The 24,829-nt window shown below is 36.2% G+C and overlaps 1 protein-coding gene across 14 annotated transcripts in view; it reads right to left on the bottom strand.

The window, feature by feature from the left end:
* LOC105033153 (uncharacterized) overlaps nt 1-24,829 on the bottom strand; it is a 53,691-nt gene that overhangs the window by 16,458 nt on the left and 12,404 nt on the right. For 6 of the 14 annotated variants that reach the window (XM_073251915.1, XM_073251914.1, XM_073251913.1 and 3 more), the window contains 6 exons: nt 5,899-5,985; nt 5,648-5,757; nt 2,830-3,225; nt 1,456-1,540; nt 1,168-1,344; nt 1,038-1,091 (listed from right to left, as the gene is read on the bottom strand). In XM_073251915.1, coding sequence (XP_073108016.1) covers nt 1,038-1,091; nt 1,168-1,344; nt 1,456-1,540; nt 2,830-3,225; nt 5,648-5,757; nt 5,899-5,985 — 909 coding nt within the window. Of the gene's footprint in view, nt 1-1,037; nt 1,092-1,167; nt 1,345-1,455; nt 1,541-2,829; nt 3,226-5,647; nt 5,758-5,898; nt 5,986-9,155; nt 9,241-9,447; nt 9,551-10,077; nt 10,163-10,283; nt 10,413-12,677; nt 12,805-12,951; nt 13,397-23,666; nt 23,818-24,829 lie in introns of those variants that run through there. The other 8 variants (XM_073251907.1, XM_073251906.1, XM_073251916.1 and 5 more) reach the window with 8 other exon arrangements.

Genomic DNA, 24,829 nt, shown 5'->3' on the forward strand with positions numbered 1-24,829 from the left:
TATACTTGCAAAACACGATGCAATAACAGATAGTACATATATAATTATTTATATTATATTATATTATATTATATTATATATATATATATATATATATATATATATGGAGAGAGAGAGAGAGAGAGAGAGCTTGACTTGGCTACACTTGAGCGGATCTCCACTGAGATCCTGTCAGATCAAGATTATATGATAAGGGATGATCTGAGCTATTAGATGTGATTTACTATCTCCAAACTATTTTCACACAAAAAATCATGTGATTTAGAAACCACTAGCCTATGCATCAAATAGTCAAAAAATATACATTGTTTTGTGCGATTTAAACTGTACACTTTTGACCACTTGATGTATAAGCTAGAGATTTTCAAATCACATGATTTATGGTGTAAGTAGTTTAAAAATAGTAGATCGCATCCAATGGCTCAAATCATCCATGTGAAACCTCCATTGCCCAATCTAGACCTAACCGGATTTGAGAAAAGAGATCCACTCGAGTGTAGCCAAGTCAAGCTCTCTCTCTCTCTCTCTCTCTCTCTCTCACACACACACACACACTATATATGTATGTGCACAATACATATATATAGGCTCCAACTGACCATATTTGAAGTTGAATCCAACCAGGTGAAATCAAAAGACAGCATTTGACAACAACAATCTAAGCTATTGAATTTACTACCTCTAAATTGCTTATAGACAAAAAAAACCATGTAATTTGGCCCTTAGCCTATCCATCAAGTTGTCAAAAACATATAATTTGAATGACATAATATAATGCCTGTTTTTGACCACTTAACGCACTGGCTACTAGTCATTTCTGGTCTATCAAGAGTTTAGAGGTAATAGATTACATTCAATGGTTCATATCATGATTGTTAGGCCTCCATCTTCCAATTTTACCTGAGTGGAAAACAAGAGAAAAAATCTACAAATTTGTGAATGCAATAGTTCATAGAATATAATTGCTAGACATGGACAGGTAGCTGATACACATTATTCAAATAACAAGAGCATTTGAACAGCAGAAGTTAATTAACCTGGCTGGAGCTGTACAAACAACAACCATCAAAAGCCCAAGCTAGACCTGTCACCTATAATATATCCATAAACACGTCAGGTGTCATAATAAGCATAATGGCATATGATTCCATGAAAATGTAGACATACCACTTGGTCATGTGCATCATAAATGCCAGCACTTTGAATTTCATTGCTAAATTTATGACATATCCATGCTTCAAGTGATCCAGATCCTTTCCCAATTGCTAAAACAACCTTATCTTGAGAGTGCATTGGCACAATCAATGAAATTGCTGAAATTGGGGATGGTGTAACAGCTGTCACCTGTTTGCAAATACATATGAATTAAAAAATGCCAGTATAAGCTGGTTAATCAACTTTCAGCAAGAAAAAGACAAGGAAAAATAATGCTAGCATCCACAAAGAGAATTTTACCTCATTTAATAAGGAAAAGGAACTTTTGTTAGCATCTGAAGATTGGATCAACCCTTCAACATCTCCCCACCATATCTTCACACTGCTAATAAATGATTGTAATTTGAATATTGTTCTCTCTTTAAATCAGCTGTCTATAGGAGTAACGTCCTTTAAAAAAATGAAGTAGATAGAACCCAAATGCTAATAACATAAACAGGAAACCAATTTAGGTGGCTGCCACTTTTCTCTCTATCACTCTTTAGATTATTTGCCAAAAATGGGAACACCTTTCTTCCTGCAGAAACATCACAAGCATGGATTTTCTTGTATACAGCCTCATTTATAGCCACATGATCAAAAGGAAAATGGAACCAAACCCAAAAGGTGTCCTCAGAAAAGATAAAGCTTCACTCGATCAATTTGTCCACTACAAAATCAATGCTTCCAAGGGTTTAAATGCACTCGATTCCTGAAGCCAATCTCAACTATACACTGTAATAAGCTAGATTCTATTTACAACTACCAGGAGCCAAAGAGAGGAAAAAATTCCTACTTGTTTCATGCAATGTTCAATGTCAAAACTTGATCAAAATCGCATCATTCAAAATATTCCTCTATACATCACACTAATAGCATGCAAACTAGCAGAAGTTGGATGTCACAAATTTCATGGTTTAGATTCTTTAGAATAATACAAAAACCCCCACCACTAACTCCAGTAAGCCCTAAACATCGCTCACCAAATTTCATGGTTTGAGCAGAATTTTATAACTGACTGTCACACTTGCATCAACCAACAAGTCTCAAAATAGCCATTCCCAATCTGCACCAATTGAATGGGAGAAGAGGCAGACAAACATGCATACAGAATATCTCATTGGACCTTAAAGGGATCCAAAAAGGTTAATCTATCACTTTATTATAACCACGAACTCAAGATAATTTGTTAACAAGCAGACTGTCACTAATGAATATAGAACATCAAATCAATATATTTACTCCCGCAAAACTAAATAGAGGCCGAAAAACTGGCCATAATTGATTTTACATCAGATTGGGTCATTGCACCATGTTTTAATATGGAAATGCTTCAATTGTCAGCCAATTGTGCTAAAAAGCATATCCGATGAAAAAGTAGCTTAAGGATTGACAACTTAGTGCAGATCCAGGATACCACATGCACGGGAACTTAGGTACATCAAATCCACTCATTCATTTAGCAGGCCCCAAGTCTTGATGGTATCATGTACATACTTTCATCTTGAATCATGCAAAAGGCAGATATTCATAAGTGCATCACATAAAATGCGACAAGAAAAACTGCAAACCCTACTACTAACAAAAAACAGGAGAAACAAAAGTAACACAAATTACTAGCATAAGTAGACTCACCTTCCATCAGAACTCCCAGTAGCCAACACTAGCTGGGATTTTGAAGAACATGCAGCACAAATACCCCAACTAATTGAAGTGATCCATGATTTGTGAGCCTGGAGAAGTCCGATGAGCATTGCATCAACAGAAACCCTGCCATGCTCAACAGTATAACATTTTGGTTCATTGAATTTCCAGAAAGATATATTACCAGATTTCCCCCCAACAGCAAGTATAGCACATTTGTTAGAGAAACAAGGACTGATTCCAGATGACTGCAATGTGGGTGACCAGGCAACAACAAGTGATGATAAAAGCACACTGCGAGAAGCATACTGCTCCGCTGTTATCAATGGGAGGGCTTTTTCACTTAGTTCATTTACAGGAGATTCACTGTATTCCTTGTGCTTAACTCTGCCACCAAAAAAAAGGAAATGATTTAGATTACAATATGATGAAGCAAGATGACAAAAAGGGGAAAATTGTTTCAGGAATAATCCCAGTTCACTAGATGTTGAAAGAAAACAACAAATAAATATATGGAGTTGTGTAGACAAATATACAATCATTGAAAAACATAGCCTGAAGAAACGAAGAGGTCAGATGTAGAAATCACAGAACACAGAAAGGAAAAAAAGCAATCAGGGAAAACAATATAACAAGACAAAAAAAATTAGTAATACTAGAACAAAACTAAAACCAAGTCAAAACATATGGACAAATGGTAGGGAAACTCTAGAAGGGTACAATGCCAAAACCTGGTACAAACATTGTGACACAATATTGAGCAACAGCAGCAGTAGCCAAGACTTATTTCATCAAAGATGCCTGCTATGAAGTACATCTCTTATCAAAATGCTCCAACAAAGGCAATGGCCTGACAACTGATTGTCAATCAAAAGAACCTTAAGGAAAGTGAAGGCAAGCCACAACAGAAACAAAAACAGGCAGCCTGGTGCACAAGGCTCCCACCATTGTAGGGTCTATGGAGGGTTGGATGTACACAGCCTCACTTGGCATGGTGAGAGGCAAAATTGTAACCTTTAGGTCACAATGGAGCAACTTTACTGTTATGCCAAGGCTGACCCTCAAACCACAACAAAATCACCTAGACGACATTTAAACTACTCTAACCCCACTTTTACACCATCTTCACTTTAGCACTACATTACTAACAGGCCAAAACCTTAGCTACAACAACTGTGGCTGCATATACATATGCTGTCCTAGGAGTGCATTCTTTATATGTGCTATATAGCAGTTAGGTTATATATGGGCTGAAATGATGGTTCACTTAGCACTATGTGGATGAATATGCAGCAGTACTAGCATTTTGTAGCTGCATACATGGCCTACTTATTATTGTACGTTGTATGTGATCCTTTGAGCACTGTGCAACACATGAGGCCACTCTTATCTAGACCCATGCAAAAGGAATGGTTCAATCTTCGTGGGTGGGTTGGATGCAGATCTTAGATGGATCAGATGGTGTAAAATTAATAATTCAACATGTTAAATATGCTACAATTGTTGCCATTAAGACTAAAGTACTAAGTAGCAAGCACTAAATACTAGACATTATTGTTATTAATATTATTACTATTCATAAAGATATTGCTATTACTTTTTGTTGCTTTCATTTTTTTTAAAAAAAATATTTAATATATTAACATATGTACTGCCCACATAAGTTATATGCACTGTGTTCCCTTGACCTCCCACAAACCATAGTTGCCTTAAATTGGCTAAAACTAAGTCTCAGAATACTCTTATGAAGTTCTTTTCAATCTAGGCAAGGCCAACATTCAAATCAGGCCTTTTAGGTCCTCACAAATCGCCTCAATCCACATGAACCAATGCATAAACCACCTTGTCCCTTCTACTACTGGTACTTGCATCCCTCACCTTATAGGTACCTTCAGAGGACCTCAACATACATGAGGAAACAAATATATAATCTAAATATCCTATCCTTTCAAAGATGCAAATCTTAGGCTTCCCTCAATGTTCTTGTTGCTAACTTTATTTATTCTTCCTACTTACTACCACCTTCCTAAGGATATTTGCTTCCTTGTACACTTAATCTGCTCAAACTATGTTTTCTCTTCATGCTCATATTATGATAGCTGTTTGCCTTTGGTCACCTAGACATCATTCAGAGTGATTATCATATAAATAAAGGAAAATGATTTTTAAAAGGTTATACAAAATCAATACAATGATATTTTGCATAGTTATTAATAATTTATAAAGGACTTGCATGATGCAATGAAAGTTTGGTCATAAACTGAAGCAAAAGTAGTGCTATTTGAAAGAGAGAGCACACATGCGCATTCACATGAACACACAGACACATGCATTGACACACACACACACACACACATACACACACACAGAGAGAGAGAGAGAGAGAGAGAGAGAGAGAGAGAGATTTCCATTAAAATGGTAAAATATCAGAACAGAACACACCATGTTTAATTAAATTAACCATCTTAAGATGTGCACGTATTTCTGATGCACAGACATGTAATTTCTAATGCCTCAGTTATTACATGTCTATGGAAATTAAGCCACCAGGCCATGGACAAAAACAGTTAAGCTTATAATTACCATACTTTAACAGTGAAATTACTGAAAGGTTAAGCAAACAAAACATAAAATACCACCAATAATGTAAAAAAGATGCAAACACAATATGTGCTAAACTTTAGTGACCATAGTTGATTAAAGCACAAATTGCGTAATGGTGCAAAGCAAAAAGATTCGTGTTTTTCACTAGAAAAATGAGAAGACATAAGAAATTTTATCAAAGTTATAAAAGCATATTGCGGTGTACCTTCTCATTAAAGCTTCTCTCTTTCTACATCTGGCATTCTCACTCACCCTGGAACCTTTCAATTCAGTGTCACATCCTCTCTCTTTAACATAGCCCGCATTGGCTTGCTTCTAAGATAAGTAGAAGGAATTGGAATTAACTAAATATTTACCCAAATCAGATTGGACAAAGAACAATAAGGACATTTTGGATGAACAATTAAATGCAAAAGCATTCTACAAGCCAGAGCAAGGAAAGATGTAAAAACTTACTAGAGAAAATGATGGCAATGTTGCATTCGCCTCCCCAAAATTAATACTTTCAAGATAATCAAACAACAAGTCAGAAATGTCCACAACCTATGATAAACTGAAAATTGATTAGGAAAGTTAAGTGAAAAGCAGCTCATGTATCAGGACAACATATATTATGCAATAAATGCACAAACATCTAAACAGGAATAGAGGATGTACATGATACACTTGAGATCAAGCTGATGGAGGAAAAGCAGAAGAGATGGTGACAAGGACAGAAAGCCACAGAAAATAGGAAAAAAATAATTTAGGTTTGCTGGCATGAAACCAACTTGATGGGCCAACTGCTGTATATCAGTCCTCCAATGGCAAAACTCAATATCTATGAGGTTTAAAACTTTAAATTTTAAGATCTGAAATTCAGACTTGAGATCAAAAATTTTCAGGATAGAGTGCAGAAAATTCTGCATGTTAGGGATGGAAAGACACTCCTGAGACAGAGCACGCCTCAGGTTGACACCAATCACTGACTTGGGATCTAAAATTTTCAAGATCGAGTGCAGAAAAATCTGCATCTTAGGGATGTAGATAATAAAAAAGAGATTGAAAAGGTTAAAGAACAAAAAAAATAGGAAATTAATTCAATCACAGTACTAATCCTCTCAATACACCCTTATTCTCCTCTCAGGACACCATAAGGAAACCTAATTTAGTCCAAAGACTACAATACAACTCCTGAATAAATAAGAAAATAAAAATGCCTTTGATAGCAAGGATTCAGAAAACAGGAAATGAACAGGCACAGGTACAACAGTGAAAAAAAAAAGGAGTTTTCAAGCCTTTAAACTCCATACCATCCAATACCAACAGGTACCAGCTGGTGACCTATGGACTGAAGAGGTTCCCCCAAGAACACATGCCAAGGGGCACCTACCGGCTGAAGGGGTTCCCCCCAAGAACCCATGCCAAAGGGCTCCTAGTACAAGTTCCATCTTGGTATAGCATGTAGGAGCTGATACTAACCAGAAAAAAAGGCTTCTAAGTACTTGTGTGGTAGCATGATGTGAAAGGAAGAGTTGATAGAGCGCTTAGAATGTTTAGTCATTTTTCTTTTCCTTCTTTTCTTCTTTCTCATCTTTTCTTGTTTCTATTCTTTCCACTTCTTTTTTCCTTTATTTTTCCTTCAACTCCTTTCTCCCTCCTGTGTTTAAGATGACTACAAGGACCTGGATGTCCCTTTTGTCTATGCAGACCATGGGAGGGAGCAAGGGCTCCCCCTCTTTCCTCGAGGTGGACACCAAGATCAAACTACATGGATGACCCCATCACTTGCTGACTTCAACTACATCAAGGACTGAAATTAAAAGGAAAAGACCAGAACAAGATCTCATATTAGCCATCCAACCAAAACATAATTTAAAACTTGCATAAATCTCCCTAGATACTTAAACTAACATAAACTCTCTACAAACATAAATGGACTCCAAAGACATCAGATGTGGACTAAAATTAGTACCAACAATGCTTATGTTCTATCCTCCACAAGAACTACATCACCACCATTAGAGAATAGTGCTTAAATGCAGAAGTAGGTGAAACCCAAGTATCATGAAAAAAATGGCATAACGATGCAAACATCTTAAACTAGTGTGAAAATTTTATTTTCCTTTTTATTTGATATCGAGGAAGGGAACATCTTAACCTAACTTTAGAGTCCAAAAGGGAATAGCGCCATCAAAATGTCATGTGGTCTGGGCAATGATAGGCAGCTATTCCATATCCATCTAGATGATTCTAGTCAGTAAAGCTAATTCTCAAAAGAGCCAAACAAAAAAGGCATGGGGGTCAGGGGGCATCAAAAGTAAATGTCAGTCCAGAATCCAGATATGAAGCATAGCAATCCACTACCTCATGAATCTTTCACATTTTTGTTCCTTTTGAATGGAATTGGAAAACCAACAGGAACATAGGAGATTAATAAGACTTTCCATGTTTTGCCACCTTCCATGCACTTGTAGCTATGAAGAATAGATACACATATTACTAAAATATTGCCTATCTGTTTGCAAGGAAACATGTGGAAAAGGAAATTTTTTTCTTTAAAAAAAAAGTCTTTTACTTAGGATTGAGAATAGAAGAAAATGACAAGGAATTCACAATTTTTAAAAAATTGTCCATAATGTGTACTTCCTTTGATTATCTCCAAAAACCCCCGATTTGTTTTCAAGAAATGTTTTCTTCCCTACTTCATAAAAGCCCCACTCCATAACCTTTTAGGTTATTTCTTAGAGTGTTTTAACACTTTGTACTACTGCTATCCATGTGTTGCCTATCCACTAGAATATTTGTCTACTGCCAGTCAATTTATGCCAATCACCTTATGGTGTCAGTAAGCAAAAAATGACTCCACACCTCATATTCCTCTACATATATTTCAGTTCACCCAGAGCATTTTTCTAAATTTAAATACTTGACAATCTGTCATTGGTCTCACAAGACATCTTGTCCTTTTCGAGAAACTACATCGGTGAAGGTATTCTGACATTTCAAAAAATATCTCACCAACATTTGCTGATACAACTTCATGTTTACACTTAGAATCACTGTCCTCAATATGCTTAGAAAAAAGTACTTGATTTCTTCATTAATTTTAAAGTCCACTTCAAAGTTTTAACTAAATCTGTATCTAGTAATATAAATTGTTCATAACTGGAGATATCTCTTCCTGCTCTTATATTTTGAACCACCGCTGCTTCTCCATACCTTGTGCTTTTGCATCATTTCCAGCTAATTTGGTATTCCAAGACTATCCAGCCATTCAGATAGTAAAATCAAATTACGTTTACCACCCTTTGGATTTGGAAACTATTCCAGAATCAAATGGTTTTTGTTCATCAGCCCCTTAAACCACTAGCCTAGCCTCTATCTACTCCATTAAAGAAACCTGAACAGGAGAATGAGCAATGCTTATGTACATGATGTAAACAGTAAATACTGTTCAAAAATCTTTATTACCCACTAGCCAACATCACACGAAAGTAACTTGAAACGACAATTAATAAGTCAGGGTCAGAATAAAATATAAGATTTTCCTTCTCATGTCTGTCCAAGTGCTTATAATCTTGATTACTGCTCCTAACTCTAAGAGCTCAAAATGATGATCTACAAATCATATATTAATGTAATCTTAGCTCTAATGTCATTTTATACATTGAAGATCAGAGTGCTATACTAGTCTCTGAACTCCAGTACAGGCACTTTTTATTAATACATACCTCAACCCATTCAGCAGAAAATTCACAAAAAGGTGCACGATACAGCTTCACACGGCCTTCCGTAGTGCAAACAGCAAGAAAGGATCTGCAGCAATTCAAGTATACATGTGTATCACATCCATAAAAAATGACAAGACTTACAGCTAAGTCAGATGACATGCATTAAGTGCAAGCAGAAGAAAAGTCGTGGAAGAAATCAGAAAAGAAAAATCAACAGCAAGCAGCATCACAGCTGTAATAAAACAGATCTAACTGCAGCAAAAAGGAATGGAGAGTAAAGGCAACTTCCTACCCTGAATTTGGTGCAAATCCTGGATCAGACCATGAAATGGATCGAGCACAAGGACGAAAGTCACGTGATAAACAAGTAGGCATCAAACAGGGAGTAAGAAGGTCTGCAAAAATATTTCCAAAAATTCATGAATCAAGGAACCTCAATCACATCACAATATCCATATACAGTAATTTATCATGATTTACATTTTGTCTACAGAATGTATAAAATACAAATAACTTGCTTGCTTTAATATTGTCATCTTACTAATGGTCAGATACACCAAAGGTAATAATAAGACTAAAAAAGTAGATTGTAATTGTTTCTCTTCTTCTAGTAGTTAAGCATATGATCACCTGAATATTGTTTAGTGATAGACTTGCAGGCATCAGTTGTAATTTGTAAACATACTACTTACTAATGATGGACATCAATGTTCCCATGCCCGATCCTCCCTACAATCAGTGTGCACTAGCACATTGACTTGCTTGGAACTTTAAAGCCTTACATGAGCAAACATGTATCTACATTCCAGAACTATCTATGCACATGCAATGTTATAACAGAAGGAATATTTTATAAAGAAGCTATATTATTGGCCAAGCATATGCATATCTACAAACCAAAAGGAAAAATCGCAAAATCTACCTTCCCTTCTCACCAGCCCTACAGGAAATGGCTTATTTGGGGGAAGTATAACTAACCCTCGAGGGCCTGCAAGCAAAGCTGGATTCTGAAAAAAATACAAAACAATAACTTGATAAATAACATTTCAATAAATTATATTTTTTCAACAAAAGAAAAATTAGATCTTCAATAATCACTAATACAACATCCTTCATATATTTGCTTACCAATATAGTTATGAGATGGCCTGAAGCAATGGCTACCAGATTTTCCTTCGACCATGCAATGGAGTTTGGATATGATGGAGAAGCAACCAATGGGGCAGCTTGACAATTTGAAGCCATAGTGCTTCAGTCCTAAGATAATAACCCAGAATGGACAAAGGAATGAATCATGGAACAAAAAATAAAAAACATGAGGGATAGTCTAGAACTTCAGTGACATATCCGATAATGTATGTCCCTTGGTCGGCTAGTAAATGCGCCCCTGTAAGTATATGCAACCCTCTTTTATTGACAAGAGATGAGTTGAAGTTCCTAAGTTTGCAGCTGGCTAAGTGAATGCAGTTATGTTCAGAAGAAAAAAAGGCTCACTTAAACAACAATTTGTTGTTGACGTTTCTCTTGGCTCTTACCAAAAAGAATCGGGGTTGAACCCCTCAGGAAGCAGAGTGTCTTCCAGTGTTTTAACCTCCACAGAAAAAGGAGGAAAAAGGGTACCATTCAAAAAAAAAAAAAGAATGATGACTTTTAGGAAATCATAATTGCCTGATGAAAATTAAATAAGCTGAGAGCAAAGCATAAGCATTATAAATTGCTTTATCGGGTACAAACATCCTTATTTTGCATACTATATTTTAGTTGTACTATATATTATATGTAATATATGAGAGAAAAAATATTATAAACCACAACAGAGAATTAATTATATGAAAACAGGTCTAAAAAGTCAATCTATGGCTTTCGTAGAAGAGTATATAAGATTAACAGCTTTCAAGATGGATTAGAATTAATATGCATCAAAAAACTGCCGTGCTTGAGCTCTATCTATAATGCAGAATGCCTGGAATCCAACATGCAGCTAGACTCCAATGCTTCATGCACTCCTTTTTTTTTCCTCTTTTCTAGTTTCCCATGAGTCTGCGAAATTTAAGGACACCAAAGCATACTAACTCTGATTCCTTGAAGAGAGATACCTATGGATGAGCCAGCATATGCAATGATCCACTATAATCAAAACACAAGGATAACACATGCAGAACACTAGCATAGTAGTATAATTATAAATTTAAAAATAAGAAAAATAAAGAAGGATGGGAGTAGCACCAAAATGCAGGCATTTGGGATGGATTGGACATGCATTGCATAGGCCAAAGGTTCCAATGCAAAGAGGGCCTTAAATTCGCATTGAAATGTAATGTGAGTCAAAGAAAATTTCAACATAATTAACAAGAAATCATTTGAAGAATCTTCACTTCAAAAGATTTGCATTTGGATAGGTGTTAACAATATAATAGGAACCAATATCCTAATAAATATTTGCATTAGTGATTTTACCATTTTAAAAGGTTGATGCTTCTATGGCTAGTTAGAAAATGTGCAACAAATTCTAAATAATTTTTAAATGGTTGTGATGCTAATAAAGGCATGTGATGGAAATGATGAAAGAGCAATAACAAGAAATGTGAAGGGTGAAAATTCAGTTCTTTAAGTTGTCGAGCACATTCTTTGTAGACTTCCTTGTGAACTTAAGAAAGCAAGAGGATGATTTCAACAACCAGATTGAGTGAACAAGCACTTGGCTCTTCATGTAGAAAGAGCTTTGCCACAAACTCATCATGATGAACTTCAAAAGAGTCACATCTCTACGAGCCCGTGGATACATCTAATTAACAAATTTTAAGCACAAGCAACTCGAAAACACTAGTAATTCGCACCTCTCCGAAATATATTTCAATGATCAATGATCATATTGTCCCGAAAAAACTCCTGAAAGTTTCTACCAACTGCATTAATAGCCATGCATGTTTTGGGATATGCCCATGCAAATGACAACAAATATACAACCATAGAAAATAGTTTATACATACATGCATTTATGCAATAAATCTCTAACTTACCCAAATCCACTAACTCTCTACATTTCCTCCCAAATTCGAAGGCTAAATTTTAATTTCTAATACTGGAACGTAACAAAGCATGCTAATAAATTAGAATGGTCCCATATTCCTCAACTTCTCATTTGCTTACAAGCAGAATTGTGTCCTCGGTATCAAGACTCTCTACCAAATATATGCTTAAATGGCTTCTAGCACCATTATTCCAATTTTAGCAGACAAGGACATGTTATTCAGTTTAATATTCCTCAGGAGGGTGCATATGAATCCCTACTTATGTGTCACACAAGTATCATATGCCTAGTCTTCATTCTAGAAAATTCCAATTTATCAGTCAGTTATCCGTATATGAAAGGTGATTTTTTCATCTTTTCCCTTTTTTTTTTTTTTTTTTTGGCTACTTCAAGGTCTCTACAGACACCTATGATAATTGTAAGAGTTCGGCTGATGCACTAATAGCATCTATAACTACCATGCAATAGAATATGTGATCCAACAAACTCACCCTGAGATGGAGACAAGAGGCGAAAACCGCGTACTTAGAAATTGATCTTGAGCTCAACTCCAGTCTCTCAACTCTGATACTAAAGCATTTTACGCCCCACGAGATATATGAAGAAGAAGAAAACAACCTTAAAACCAAGGGAGACGCTTCGTGTTGATGATTCAAAGAATCAAAAGTAGGCAAAGTCGGAATTTCTCGTCTAAAACCCAAAAACCCTAATCAAGAACCAACTTAGAAACTAAAAACTAGAAATCCAAGAAAAAAAATCGCTAACCTCCGAAACCAGAAGACCACGAACTCTTGTGGAACGGGCTCCGGACTCTGCGAACTTAGAGGGGAAAAAAAAGCGTGCTCGTGCACGAACGAGAGGAATAAACGACTCCGGCTCGCCGGGAAAGGACGTCGAAGCCCTGCAGGAGGGGAAATGTAAGTAGTGGTAACGGGTTTCGCTCCGTGTCCGATCTCGGATCTGAATCCGAATCCTAATTTAACGTGATTCCACGACTCGATCGCCGGTGTCTTGAATATTAATACCATAACCAGGAATAGATCGAAAGGCAGTAACAGCTGGATCGACGCTCCGATATGCTAGCAATAAACAACTGATCGTAGATGTATGTTGCAAGAGAAACATACAATTGAGCACACAACCAACCGTAGGTGGCACACGACGCTGTAGCTAAACACCCAGAAAAATCCCACCTTACCCCAAAATCCGAGACCTCACCCTCTCCCTGCGTCCCAAGAAACCGAACCCTAGTAAAAACCTCGAAAGGATGGGATCCTTCTGCAACTCCCGATAACACCCAGCAATAAAAAAAATAAACTTTAATCATTAAAAAAAAAAAACTAAAGAATAAAAAAAATATATTTATTTATAATAAATCACCAGCATAAGAGATGTAAACAACATTAAGAATCACCTAAAAATCAGATCTACAGATTCCAAAAAAACTACAACTCTAGAAGACGATTAGGGTTTGGAACAAAGGAGAAGAAGGAGAAGAGTCAGACAGAAATAAGTCTAAGAGATTCCACAAGGATCAGCCGACCAACCAATCAACCAAAATATCTGATGTCAGCAGATAGCGGATAAAATTTGGATCCATAACCCACTAAACCATTAAGAAGTAAGCAAGTGCAGTCGAGGATCAAGCCGGTAGAAGCCCATCTAGATTTTTTTTTTACTATAATCAATTTAATAGTTGAAATATAAATAGTTGTGACAGAGTGTTAAGATTTTTTCAAGCAATAATATAAAAGAATTTCTTTTCCCTTCAAAATTTCTTCTCTTTCTCCCAGATCTCATTCCCAGATCCCATCTGCTCTCTTCTAAACTCCTCTCCTCCTCTCTATTTTCCCTCAAATCATCCTCAATTTTCCTCTCAATTTACCTGAAATCCCTCCCCAACTTATAACTTTCATTCAAAGCTCATTCCAAACACTTGGATCTACTCAGATCTAGACACAATTGGTAAAAAATCTTATCTTAGAGCATCTAAGTCATTACAAATTTTGGTATCAAAGCAGAAGAGCCTTGAATCTGAGGTATGGAGTCTTACTACGAATGAACTACCATTTCCTAATATTACTGCAGCAGATCAGATCGGCAGCAGACCAGATCGGCAGTAGATCAAGCTAGCAGTTGAGCAGTTCATCATCAGATAAATAATTAATTTTTAAAATTTCATACCTAGTAGATAGTAGTGGTCTAGTTCTGAACATTATCAGCATTAATCTAATTTGTATCAAGATCTGGGAGTGATCATTGTTCCAAAAGATTAAGAACGGCAATTAGGCCACAAGGTCATCATCGGCCATCTTGGTTGAAGTTTTTCTATAGTCAGGAGTAAAAAAAAATGGTATATAACTGGTGTTGTATAATCTTACTCAAAACCGATTTTAAAGCATTCAAAATGGGGGTGAAACATAGAAATAAATATAAAAACTACAGTAAATTACAAACAGTATACGAGAATATGGCAGAAGAAATTAGATTGAAGGAAATAAATGAAAATATTAGAATTTTAAAAGAAAAAATGCAGAAACTTACCACTGAATGTCATAACCAGCTGGAAGATAGGTTACAGCAGGTTACAGGAGATTATAATTCTAAAATTGGAATCCTGGCAAGACAACTGGATGAAATGCAACAGGAGGAAAAACAGAGATATGAAGCACTACAGATTGAAGCAACTAAAAGGCATAAGATTATGATGCAAGAACAAAATCGTAGACATGAGCAGTTACTGAAACTATTGAGTCCTCAGCCATCAGTATCCCAGTCTACTGATCAGTTTCCTACACACAACACTCTCATCACCATCGGAAAAGGAAAAACAAATGTATTTGAATATCCTGGCACCAGTACCTCTGTAGTATTTATTGGAAGTAAGGGTAAGGGGTTGTTACCTACTCCACCAAGACCGATCGAAAGCATAAAGAAAAATCAAAACAGAACAAACTTTCATGTATCATTTCTAAAGCTAGACTTCCCCACCTTTAATAGAGAGGAACCCAGAGAATGGAGTAGAAAATATGAATAAGATTTCAGAATTTACCACATATCTGTTATCCATTAGGTGGAGATAGCCACAATGCATTTCATAGGGAAGGCACATAGATGGAAAGAAAGGTACTTCATTGATAAACATAATGTAAATTGGGAAGCATTGATAGAGGATGTATGCAGGAGATTTGATGGTAATAACATGAAGCAGCTAGTCAGAGAGTTTAATAAACTTATGCAAACAGGAACTGTAGAGAAGTATCAAGAGAGATTTGAAGATTTAAAAGTTAGAATGTTGTACCACAATCCAAATCTTACTGAATAATATTTTATAGAAAGTTATATCAGTAGATTAAAAGAAAAATTGGTACCATTTATTAATTTAACTCATCCTACCACAATGAAAAAAGTATATTAACAGGCTAAATTATATGAATAAGCATTGGCAGTAATGTGGAGGAAGAGTAAAATAACTAATAAAATAATTTACTCACAACTTGTTGGGCATCATGCTCCCAGATTTGCTGTCTAAGGAAAAGTCCACAAGCCCCAGAGTACTAGAATCGCAAACTTACCTCAAGGAGCTGGAAGTCAGTAATGGGAACAAAGGAAGGCAGCAGGCCTATGCTATAGATGTAGGGAAAGCATCTTATTGACTACCAATGTACTCAGTAATCCACCCACTCTATCAATACCACAGTAGAAGCAGATAAAATAATTGATGAGCAACTTCTACATGAGGAACAGGGACGGATTTATGTATATCCAAGGGGTGTCCAAGGACACCCCTTGATTTTAAAAAAATACATATATATAATCTATATATGCATATATTTTTATATATGGACATCTCTTTTTTAATATAAGGATACCCCTAGTTCTCACTTCCCTGGTTTGAAACCCACTAGACCAGTGGGCCACCAACGGGTCCACCAACCAAAGCTAACCTCTTTTTTTTTAACCCAAACACCTAATTCATGAATATATGGGAGTGGGACACCATTAAAAAAGGACACCCCTAGTTAGCTGAGGAATCAGGTTTGAAACCCATAGGCTGACAACGAACAACCTCAGGCCTCTCCAACCTTTTTTTCCACCAACCAAAGTTGGCTTTTTTTTCTTAACCCAAGCACCTAATTAATGAATGAACCCTCCATCTCCCTCTCTCTCTCTCGCGAGCAAGCGATGAATAGACAAGCGCGGTCGCCGACCATTTTTTTTTAAAAAAACCCTATGTGCCTACCGCCTAATTAATGAATCAAGTCTCAACTCTCAACCTTCCCACTTCCTCTCTCTCACCGTCTCACGAACGACGAATAGAAGCAGACGCAGCTCGACAGCTATCGCCTCCATCCTCTGGCCTTTTTCGCTCTCTTGTATACTCGTTGCAGTCCGATAAGCAGATTATTTTACTATTTTATATCAATCAGAATCAGGTACTTTCTCGATCATATTAATGTTATCTAATATTTATTTATCTATTTGCTAAAATTTTAATAGATTATATAAAATTTTCTATGAAGAATCTGATTTTGGGGTTTAGTTGATTAATTAATTGATATTTAATTAAATAGTTAATTAGTATTTATTTGAACAGTTAAATTATGGAGAGATACTTCAAAAGAAAATTTTCATTATCATAAAGCTCATCTCAATGTCAAGATGGAGCAAGTGAAAGTAGCTCTAATTCTAGTCCTCAAACATATTCCGATAAAATTGAAATTGATTTTGAAAATCTTTCTGCTGATTTAGCGGAGAGAAAAAGAATTTTTGATTATCATCCTAATAAGCGAGATGAAGTTAGGAAATACCTACAAAAAGGTCCTTGTCAACCTCAAAATCATGCTTTTCCACAAAAATCAATTAGAGAAAAATTATGTAGATTTAATCCAGATTGGTTTGATCAATATTCAAACTGGTTGGAATATAGTATTAAAAAAGATGCAACTTTTTATTTATGTTGCTACTTATTTAAACCTGAAGGAAAAAAGATGGGGCACACATTTTTGTTTTGGATGGATTTTCATATTGGAATAAAAAAGATAGATTAAATCTTCATATTGGTTCATATAATAGTTCTCATAATCAAGTCATTAAAAAATATGAAGATTTAATGAAAGAGCAGCAATCCATCCAAGTGGCTATTTATAAACAATCAAAGCAAGTTAAGAATGAATATCAGTTTAGATTGTATGTTTCAACTGCGTATGCAAGAATTTTGTTATATCAAGGAATGCCTTTTCATGGTGATGATGAATCAGAACATTCAAATAATAGAAAAATTTTTTTTGAACTTGTAAAACTTGCTACCAAATTGAAGATGGATATAGGTGCTGTTGTATTGAAAAATGTCCTAGATAATCAACAAATGGTAGCCCCTAGTACCCACAAAGTCCTTGCAAATGCAGCTGCAAAAGAGACAATTAATTTGATCATTGAGGATCTTGGAGATAATTTATTTAGGATATTGATTGATGAATCTAGTGATATATCTGGAAGAAAATAAATGGCAGTTGTGATACGTTATGTTGATAAAATAAAAATTATCAAGAAACATTTTATTGGCATTATACATGTTGCTAATACTTGTGCTACGTCCTTAAAGGCAGCAATTGATTCTGTACTCTTGGAGTATGGATTGAGTGTATTTAGAATATAGGGATAAGGTTATGATGGAGCCTATAATATGTAAGATGAATTCAATGATCTTAAATCTCTGATATTGAGAGACAATGAATCAGCATATTATGTGCATTATTTTACTCATCAGCTTCAACTGACAATTATAGCTACCGCAAAGAAGCATATTGATATTATTTGGTTTTTTGACTTGATCTCTCATGTAACTAATGTAATTGGAACTTCTTGTAAGAGGAAAGATGTACTTTATATAGGAGGCATGCCATGAGAATTGCAGAGGCAATAAGCAATGGTGAAATTGAAACTAGGACGAGGTTGAATTAAGAACTTTCTCTTAGAAGAGCAAGTGATACACAATGGGGATGCCATTATAAATTACTTTTGAGCTTGATTGAGTTATTTTCAGATGTGATTGATGTTCTCGAGTTCATCTTTCTTGATTTTCATAATTCAATGTATCAAAAAGAAGCATGATCTCTTATGAGATCATTATGCTCATTTGATTTTATTTTTATTTTATATTTAATATTTGATATTTTGGGGATAACAGATAAGTTATCAAAAGCTTTGCAAAGAGAAGATCTAGATATTATCAATGTAATGGAACTTGTGAATGTATCTAAGCAAAGATTACAGAAGATGTGAGATGATAAATGGGACATTCTCTTGAAAAAAGTCTACCAGTTTTGTTATCATCATGATCTTGATATTCCTGATATGGATGGTGTTTGCCTACAAGAAGGAAGATCAAAGCATAAAGCTCCACATGTTACTAACATGCATCACTATCGTGTAGATGTGTTTTATGCAGTGATAGATATATAACTTTGTGAGCTAAATAATCATTTTAATGAGGTACACACTAAGTTACTTCGTTACGTGGCATGCTTAAGTCCCAAGAATTCATTCAGAACTTTTGATTCCAGAAAATTGATGAAGATGGCAGAATTTTATCCTAATGAATTTTCTAATATTGATATTAGAGCACTTGAGTATCAACTTAAAAATTATATTTTTGATGTGCAATCACATGAAGTATTTGTTGATCTTCAGAGGTTTGATGATCTTTCAAGAAAGTTAGTGGAGACAGAAAAGTATTTTGTTTATCCTTTGATATATATGCTTTTGAAGCTTATTTTAATTTTATCAATTGCAACTGCTAGTGTGGAAAGAGCTTTTTCTGCAATGAATTATGTCAAAAGTAGATTAGAAAATTGAATGTGTGATCAATTTCTGAATGATTGTCTAGTGACATACATAGAAAAAGATGTATTTGAAAATATCATGGATGAAACTATTATGTATCGTTTTCAAAATATGAGAACTCGTAGAGGAAATTGTATTGAATGCATATTATTTTAATACTTATTTTGATGTAATTATAAGATGACTGCTTTGAATAAATTTTATTTTATTAATAATTTTTACTTAATTATAAAAATATACTATTGTCTTGTATACTTCATTATTTTTAATATTTTATGAAATAAATACTTATCAAAGGGACACCCCTTTGAAAATTTTCTAGATCCATCCCTGATGAGGAAGAGGAAGAAGAGAAAACTATGTTGGAAGATGAAAAAAAGAATGATATGAAAATTACCGTTCATGCTTTAGTTAAATAGAATCAGCATGAAACCATCAAAATACAAGGAGAAGCAAATAAAAAGATAGTTGTCATCCTAATTGACACGGGCGGCACCTATAGTTTCATTAATTTTCAGATAGCTAAAGAGGTGAAGACTAATCTAATCCCTGCAACCCCTCTTCTTGTGATTGTGGCTAATGGACATAAGGTTCTTAGCAAATTAAAGTGTGTCAACTTTCAATAGACCATGCAAGGAGATTCATATCAGGCTGAATTAAGAGTAATCAGATTGGATGGGTCTAGCATCATCTTGGAAATAGATTAGTTGAGAGTTTATGAGAAAGTGACCTTTGATTATCAAAATAATTCTGTGATTTTTACTAAAAATGAAAGACAGATGACACTCAAAGGCATAACTGAAGGGTCAAAACTGAAGTATACCAAGGTCAAACTTCAAATGATCACAGCTATACAATGGTACAAAACTGGACTGCAGAATAATTGTTGTGCTATTGGACGCATGATGAATAATGAGAAAAGTAAAGAAGAAGCAGAAATACCTATTACAGTAAAAGAGGTCCAGAAACAATACTAGGATGTATTCCAAAAATCTAAAGGACTACCGCTCAGCAGATCACAGGACCATAAAATATCCCTATTGCCTGATACTATCCCTGTTAATATTAAACCCTACAGGTATAACTTTGAACAAAAGGATGAGATAGAAAGACAGATACAAAAGATGTTAAAATCATCACTCATCCAGTCCAGTACCAGTCTCTATGTTTCTCCAGTTCTCCTAGTTAAGAAGAAGGACAATAGTTGAAGGTTCTGTGTGGACTACAGACAATTGAACAAGGCTACAATGAAGGATAAGTATCCCATTCTCCTAATTGATGACCTTTTGGATGAATTAGAAGGGTCACAGTATTATTCCAAGAGAGACTTGAGATCTGGTTACCATCAAGTAAGGATGAATTCAAAAGATATGCATAAAATTACCGTTAGGACTCATATGAGACACTATGAGTTCTTGATTATGCTTGTTGGGCTAACCAATGCACCTGCAACATTCCAAGCCATCATGAATGAGATTTTTTTTTCTTACCTCAAAAAATTTATATTAGTTTTCTTTAATGATATTTTTGTGTGCAGCAAAATATTGGAGGAGCATGTGGAACACCTCAAGGAAGTCCTGAACCTATTGAGGAAGAACCAATTGTTTGCTAAAAGATCTAAGTACTTCTTCGGACAGCAGCAAGTAAAGTGCCTTGGGCATATAATTACAAGAGAAGGAGTGGCCATTGATCCTGACAAGGTGGCAGCAATGAGAAGATGACTTACACCAACTATACTCAAGAAATTGAGAAGATTTTTGGGTCTCATAGGATACTACAGGAGGTTCATAAAAGGGCATAGAACCATCAGTAAACTCTTAACTGAACTCTTTGAGAAAGATAACTTCCATTAGAATGAGGAAGCTCAAGAAATCTTTGAGAAATTGAAGAAAGTAATGACAACTACCCTAATCTTGGCCATGTCCAACTATACCTTATCATTCACACTAGAAGTAGACGCTAGTGGATATGGAATTAGAGCAGTGCTCACCCAGCAAGGGAGATCCATAGCTTACCTTAGCAAAGGGTTGAGTGAAAGGCACAGAGGGCTATCCACCTATGAAAAAGAGTTTTTAGCCATACTGATGGCAGTCTCTAAATGGAAGCATTACATTAGCCCCAAATCTTTCATCATTAAAACTGATTACCAAAGCCTGAAATATCTATTTGAACAAAAGATCACTACAGCCATTCAACAGAAAGGGATACTGAAGTTGCTAGGGTTGGATTATTCTATACAGTATAAGAAAGGAAAAAAAAATTTGGTAGCAGATGTCTTATCCAAATTGGGATTAGAGGAAGAAAGCATAAAGGCTATCATTACAGTAATATCCATTTGGAGCAATGAGATAGCAGATAGCTATGAAAGAGATTAGCAAACCCAATGTATTATAGCAGAGATACTTATCCAACTCGAATCCCAACCCAATTATTCTTATAATTAAGGAGTACTCAAATTCAAAGGAAGAATTTATAATGAAAGCACAGGAGGATTAAGACATAAATTATTAGAAATTATGCATGTATCATCATTAGGAGGACATTCTGGAATGAGTCACACCTATAGAAGAATTAAGCAGCTATTCTATCGGCCTGGAATGAAAAGAGAAGTAGAAAAAAAGATGAAAGAATGTGAAGTCTGTATCAAAAATAAAACTGATGGAACTTCTTATGCCAGTTTGCTACAACCTCTAAAAATCCCAACTCAAGCCTGGCAAGAGATCGGTATGGATTTTATAGAGGTCTTACCCAAGTCTGAAGAGAAAGATACCATACTGGTGGTGGTGGATAGGCTCACCAAATATGCTCATTTCATTCCCCTGAAACATCCTTACTCATCCTAGGAGGTAGCAAGAGCTTTCCTTAACTCTGCGTATAAATTACATAGAATGCCTTAGGGTATAGTATCTGACAAGGACAAGATGTTTACTAATCAAGTGTGACAAGATCTGTTCAAGTTGATGGGGGTCAAATTACAGTTAAGTACTACATACTATCCACAAACTGATGGACAAATTGAAAGGATAAACAAATGTCTGGAGACATACTTACATTGTTTATATTTCTAGAACCCCATAAATGACACAAATAGCTATCCCTGACTGAGTGGTGGTACAACACCAACCATCACTCCTCCTTAGGGATGACTCCATATCAAGCACTATACGATCATTCTCTACCTTTGTACCCAGTGGTTAATCTCGGAGTAGATGTGCACACCACAGTAGCAGACTGGAATAGAGAAAGGGACAACATGATTCGAATACTAAGGGACAGACTCAGAGAAGCTCAAAACCATATGAAGCAAAATGCAGATAAGAAAAAGATGGATAAGGAATATAGAGAAGGAGAGATGGTATACCTCAAGCTCCAACCATATAAGCAGAATACAGTAGCAGTCTCCAAAAATCTCAAGCTCATCTCATGGTATTATGGCCCTTTTAAGATATTGAAAAGAATTGGCCTGATGGCTTACAGGTTGCAACTGCCGGAAGAATCTCAGATACATCCGATATTCCATGTATCCCTGCTCAAAAGAGGCATTAGTAACCCACGGCAAGCTTCACCTATAATGCCACTTACTGGAGAAGAAGGGCAACTTTTAGCCCTATCAGAGAAGATATTAGATTGCAGGATGGTACTGTAAGGAAACAAGATTGTCAAGGCAGCCACACAGGTGTTAGTCAAATAGAGCAACTTCAGTGAAGAAGAAGCCATCTGGGAGGACTATAGAGCCCTCATGAACCAATTTTCTGACTTTGATCCTAGAGGACAAGGATCTCTTGGAATAGAAGAGGATGCAACACCCTTTGCAATAAAAGATTAAGCTTTAGAAATAGAAAGGAGGAAATAGCCAAAGAATAAAGAGAAAAAAGCACTTATCTGTAATGAATCACCAGCATGAGGGATGTGAAGAGCATCAAAAATCATCTGGAGATCAGATCTACAGATTCCAACAAAGAAACTACAACCCTAGATGACGGTTAGGGTTTGGAATAGAGGAGAAGAAGGAGAAGAGTCGGACAGAAGGGAGTCTAGGGGATTACATGGAATGGTCGACCAACCAACCAACCAAAATATCTGATGTCAGTAGATAGCGGATAAAATTCGGATCCGTAACCTACTAAACTATTAAGAAGTAAGCAAGTGCAGCCCAAGCCCAAGCTGACAGAAGTCCATCCAGACATTTTTTTACTGTTATCAACTTAACAGCTGAAATATAAATAGTTGTAACAGGGTGTTAAGATTTTCAAGCAACGATATGAAGAAATTCATTTTTCCCCCAAAATTTTTTCTTCTTCTCCCAGATCTCACTTTCGAATCCTATCTGCTCTCTTCTCCTTTCTATTTTTCTTCAGATCATCCTCAATTTTTCTCTCAATTTATTTGAAACCTTTCTCAACTTATAATTTTTCATTCAATCTCATTCCAAATATCTGAATCTGCTCAGATCTGAACATAATTGGTAAGAAATCTAACATCCACATCATTACAGTCCCCCACAGAAATAAGCATCAAACCCAATAAATTAGTAAATCCACGACATCTCGCGGGTTAAGATCCTGCGTCTAGCGTATAAATCATGAAAACCAACATACGAACAAAAAAGAGGCCAAGATTCAAGATTCCACTACCTGCTTGGATGCTCGTCTCGTCTGATGAGATCGGGATGCTCGTTTGGTCGGTTGGGGTGCTCGTCACATCGGTCAGGAAAGGCGCTTGTCAACGATAACCGGTCGCTGCTTCGGAGGGAAGGGTCTGGAAGTGGGAAGTGGGAAGTGGGATTGGAGGGAATTGGGAAAACAGTGAAATGCGGATCGGGTTTAACTTTGATCAGGGACCTTGTATATGTGTTTATGTATAATACGGATATCCGAATCCGAGTCCAGAAAAAATTCAAGAGATCGTGGCCGTATCCAAATCCGTATTCGGATGCAGTCGGACAAAAAAAAAAAAAAATTCGAATCCGGTCCGAATCGGATGCGGACACGGATTCGATCGGATTATATCCCACCGGTGGGTCTTCGTTCTCAACTCGACCACGGAACGCGCGAACACCTAGGATTAGGGTTTTCAGAGAATTACTCCTCCTGATGTCCACCTAGAGTTTTGATCTCCGGCGTTCTCTGATTTCTAGTGTTTGCGTACTCGGACCTTGGACACGAAGGTTTCTCGTGATGCGCTTCCACGAAGAGCCGCGGAGATGAGAGGGCTGGAGCACATCTCGGCGATCCCCCTCGCGGTCTCGCCGGAACGGGCCATCTTTCCGCGGACGGAGAGGGGGGAACGGGGCCAGTGTTTCGTCGTGGGTCTCGGATGTCACGGGATCTGGTACAACTCGCCCTGATCGTTCCGTCGGCCCTCTTCGTTGCGTACTTGGCTTTCCGGGCGCGGAAGAGCTTTCGCGAAGCTCACCTATGGCCGGTCTTACATTATGATCGCGTACTACGCCCTACTCTGGCTCGTTAGCATTCTTAATCTCTTGTGGTGCGCTCTCCAGGTACACCAATATTTTCCCGACTAACTAAAGCTGCCAGGGGTTACTTTTGGGTGTTCTTTTTCCTCTTTGGTTCAGTTTTTGTGATAGTTTTAAGAGGTCAACTGAGCACAATTGACAATTCTCTCAAAACTTTGTAAGATGCTGATTTTTTTTTCATGCATATGATGCATCATGTAATTTAAAAGCATGATATTTGGAGTAAATATTTGCAAGATAACATTGTTTAACCTGAATCAAACTAATGTCATGGTTTTCTTTCAAAGGAATGGGATTAAAATGATTAGACTGTCGTCTATT

This window comes from Elaeis guineensis, chromosome 2 (genome assembly GCF_000442705.2).
Source record: "Elaeis guineensis isolate ETL-2024a chromosome 2, EG11, whole genome shotgun sequence".
Classification (NCBI taxonomy): domain Eukaryota; kingdom Viridiplantae; phylum Streptophyta; class Magnoliopsida; order Arecales; family Arecaceae; genus Elaeis; species Elaeis guineensis.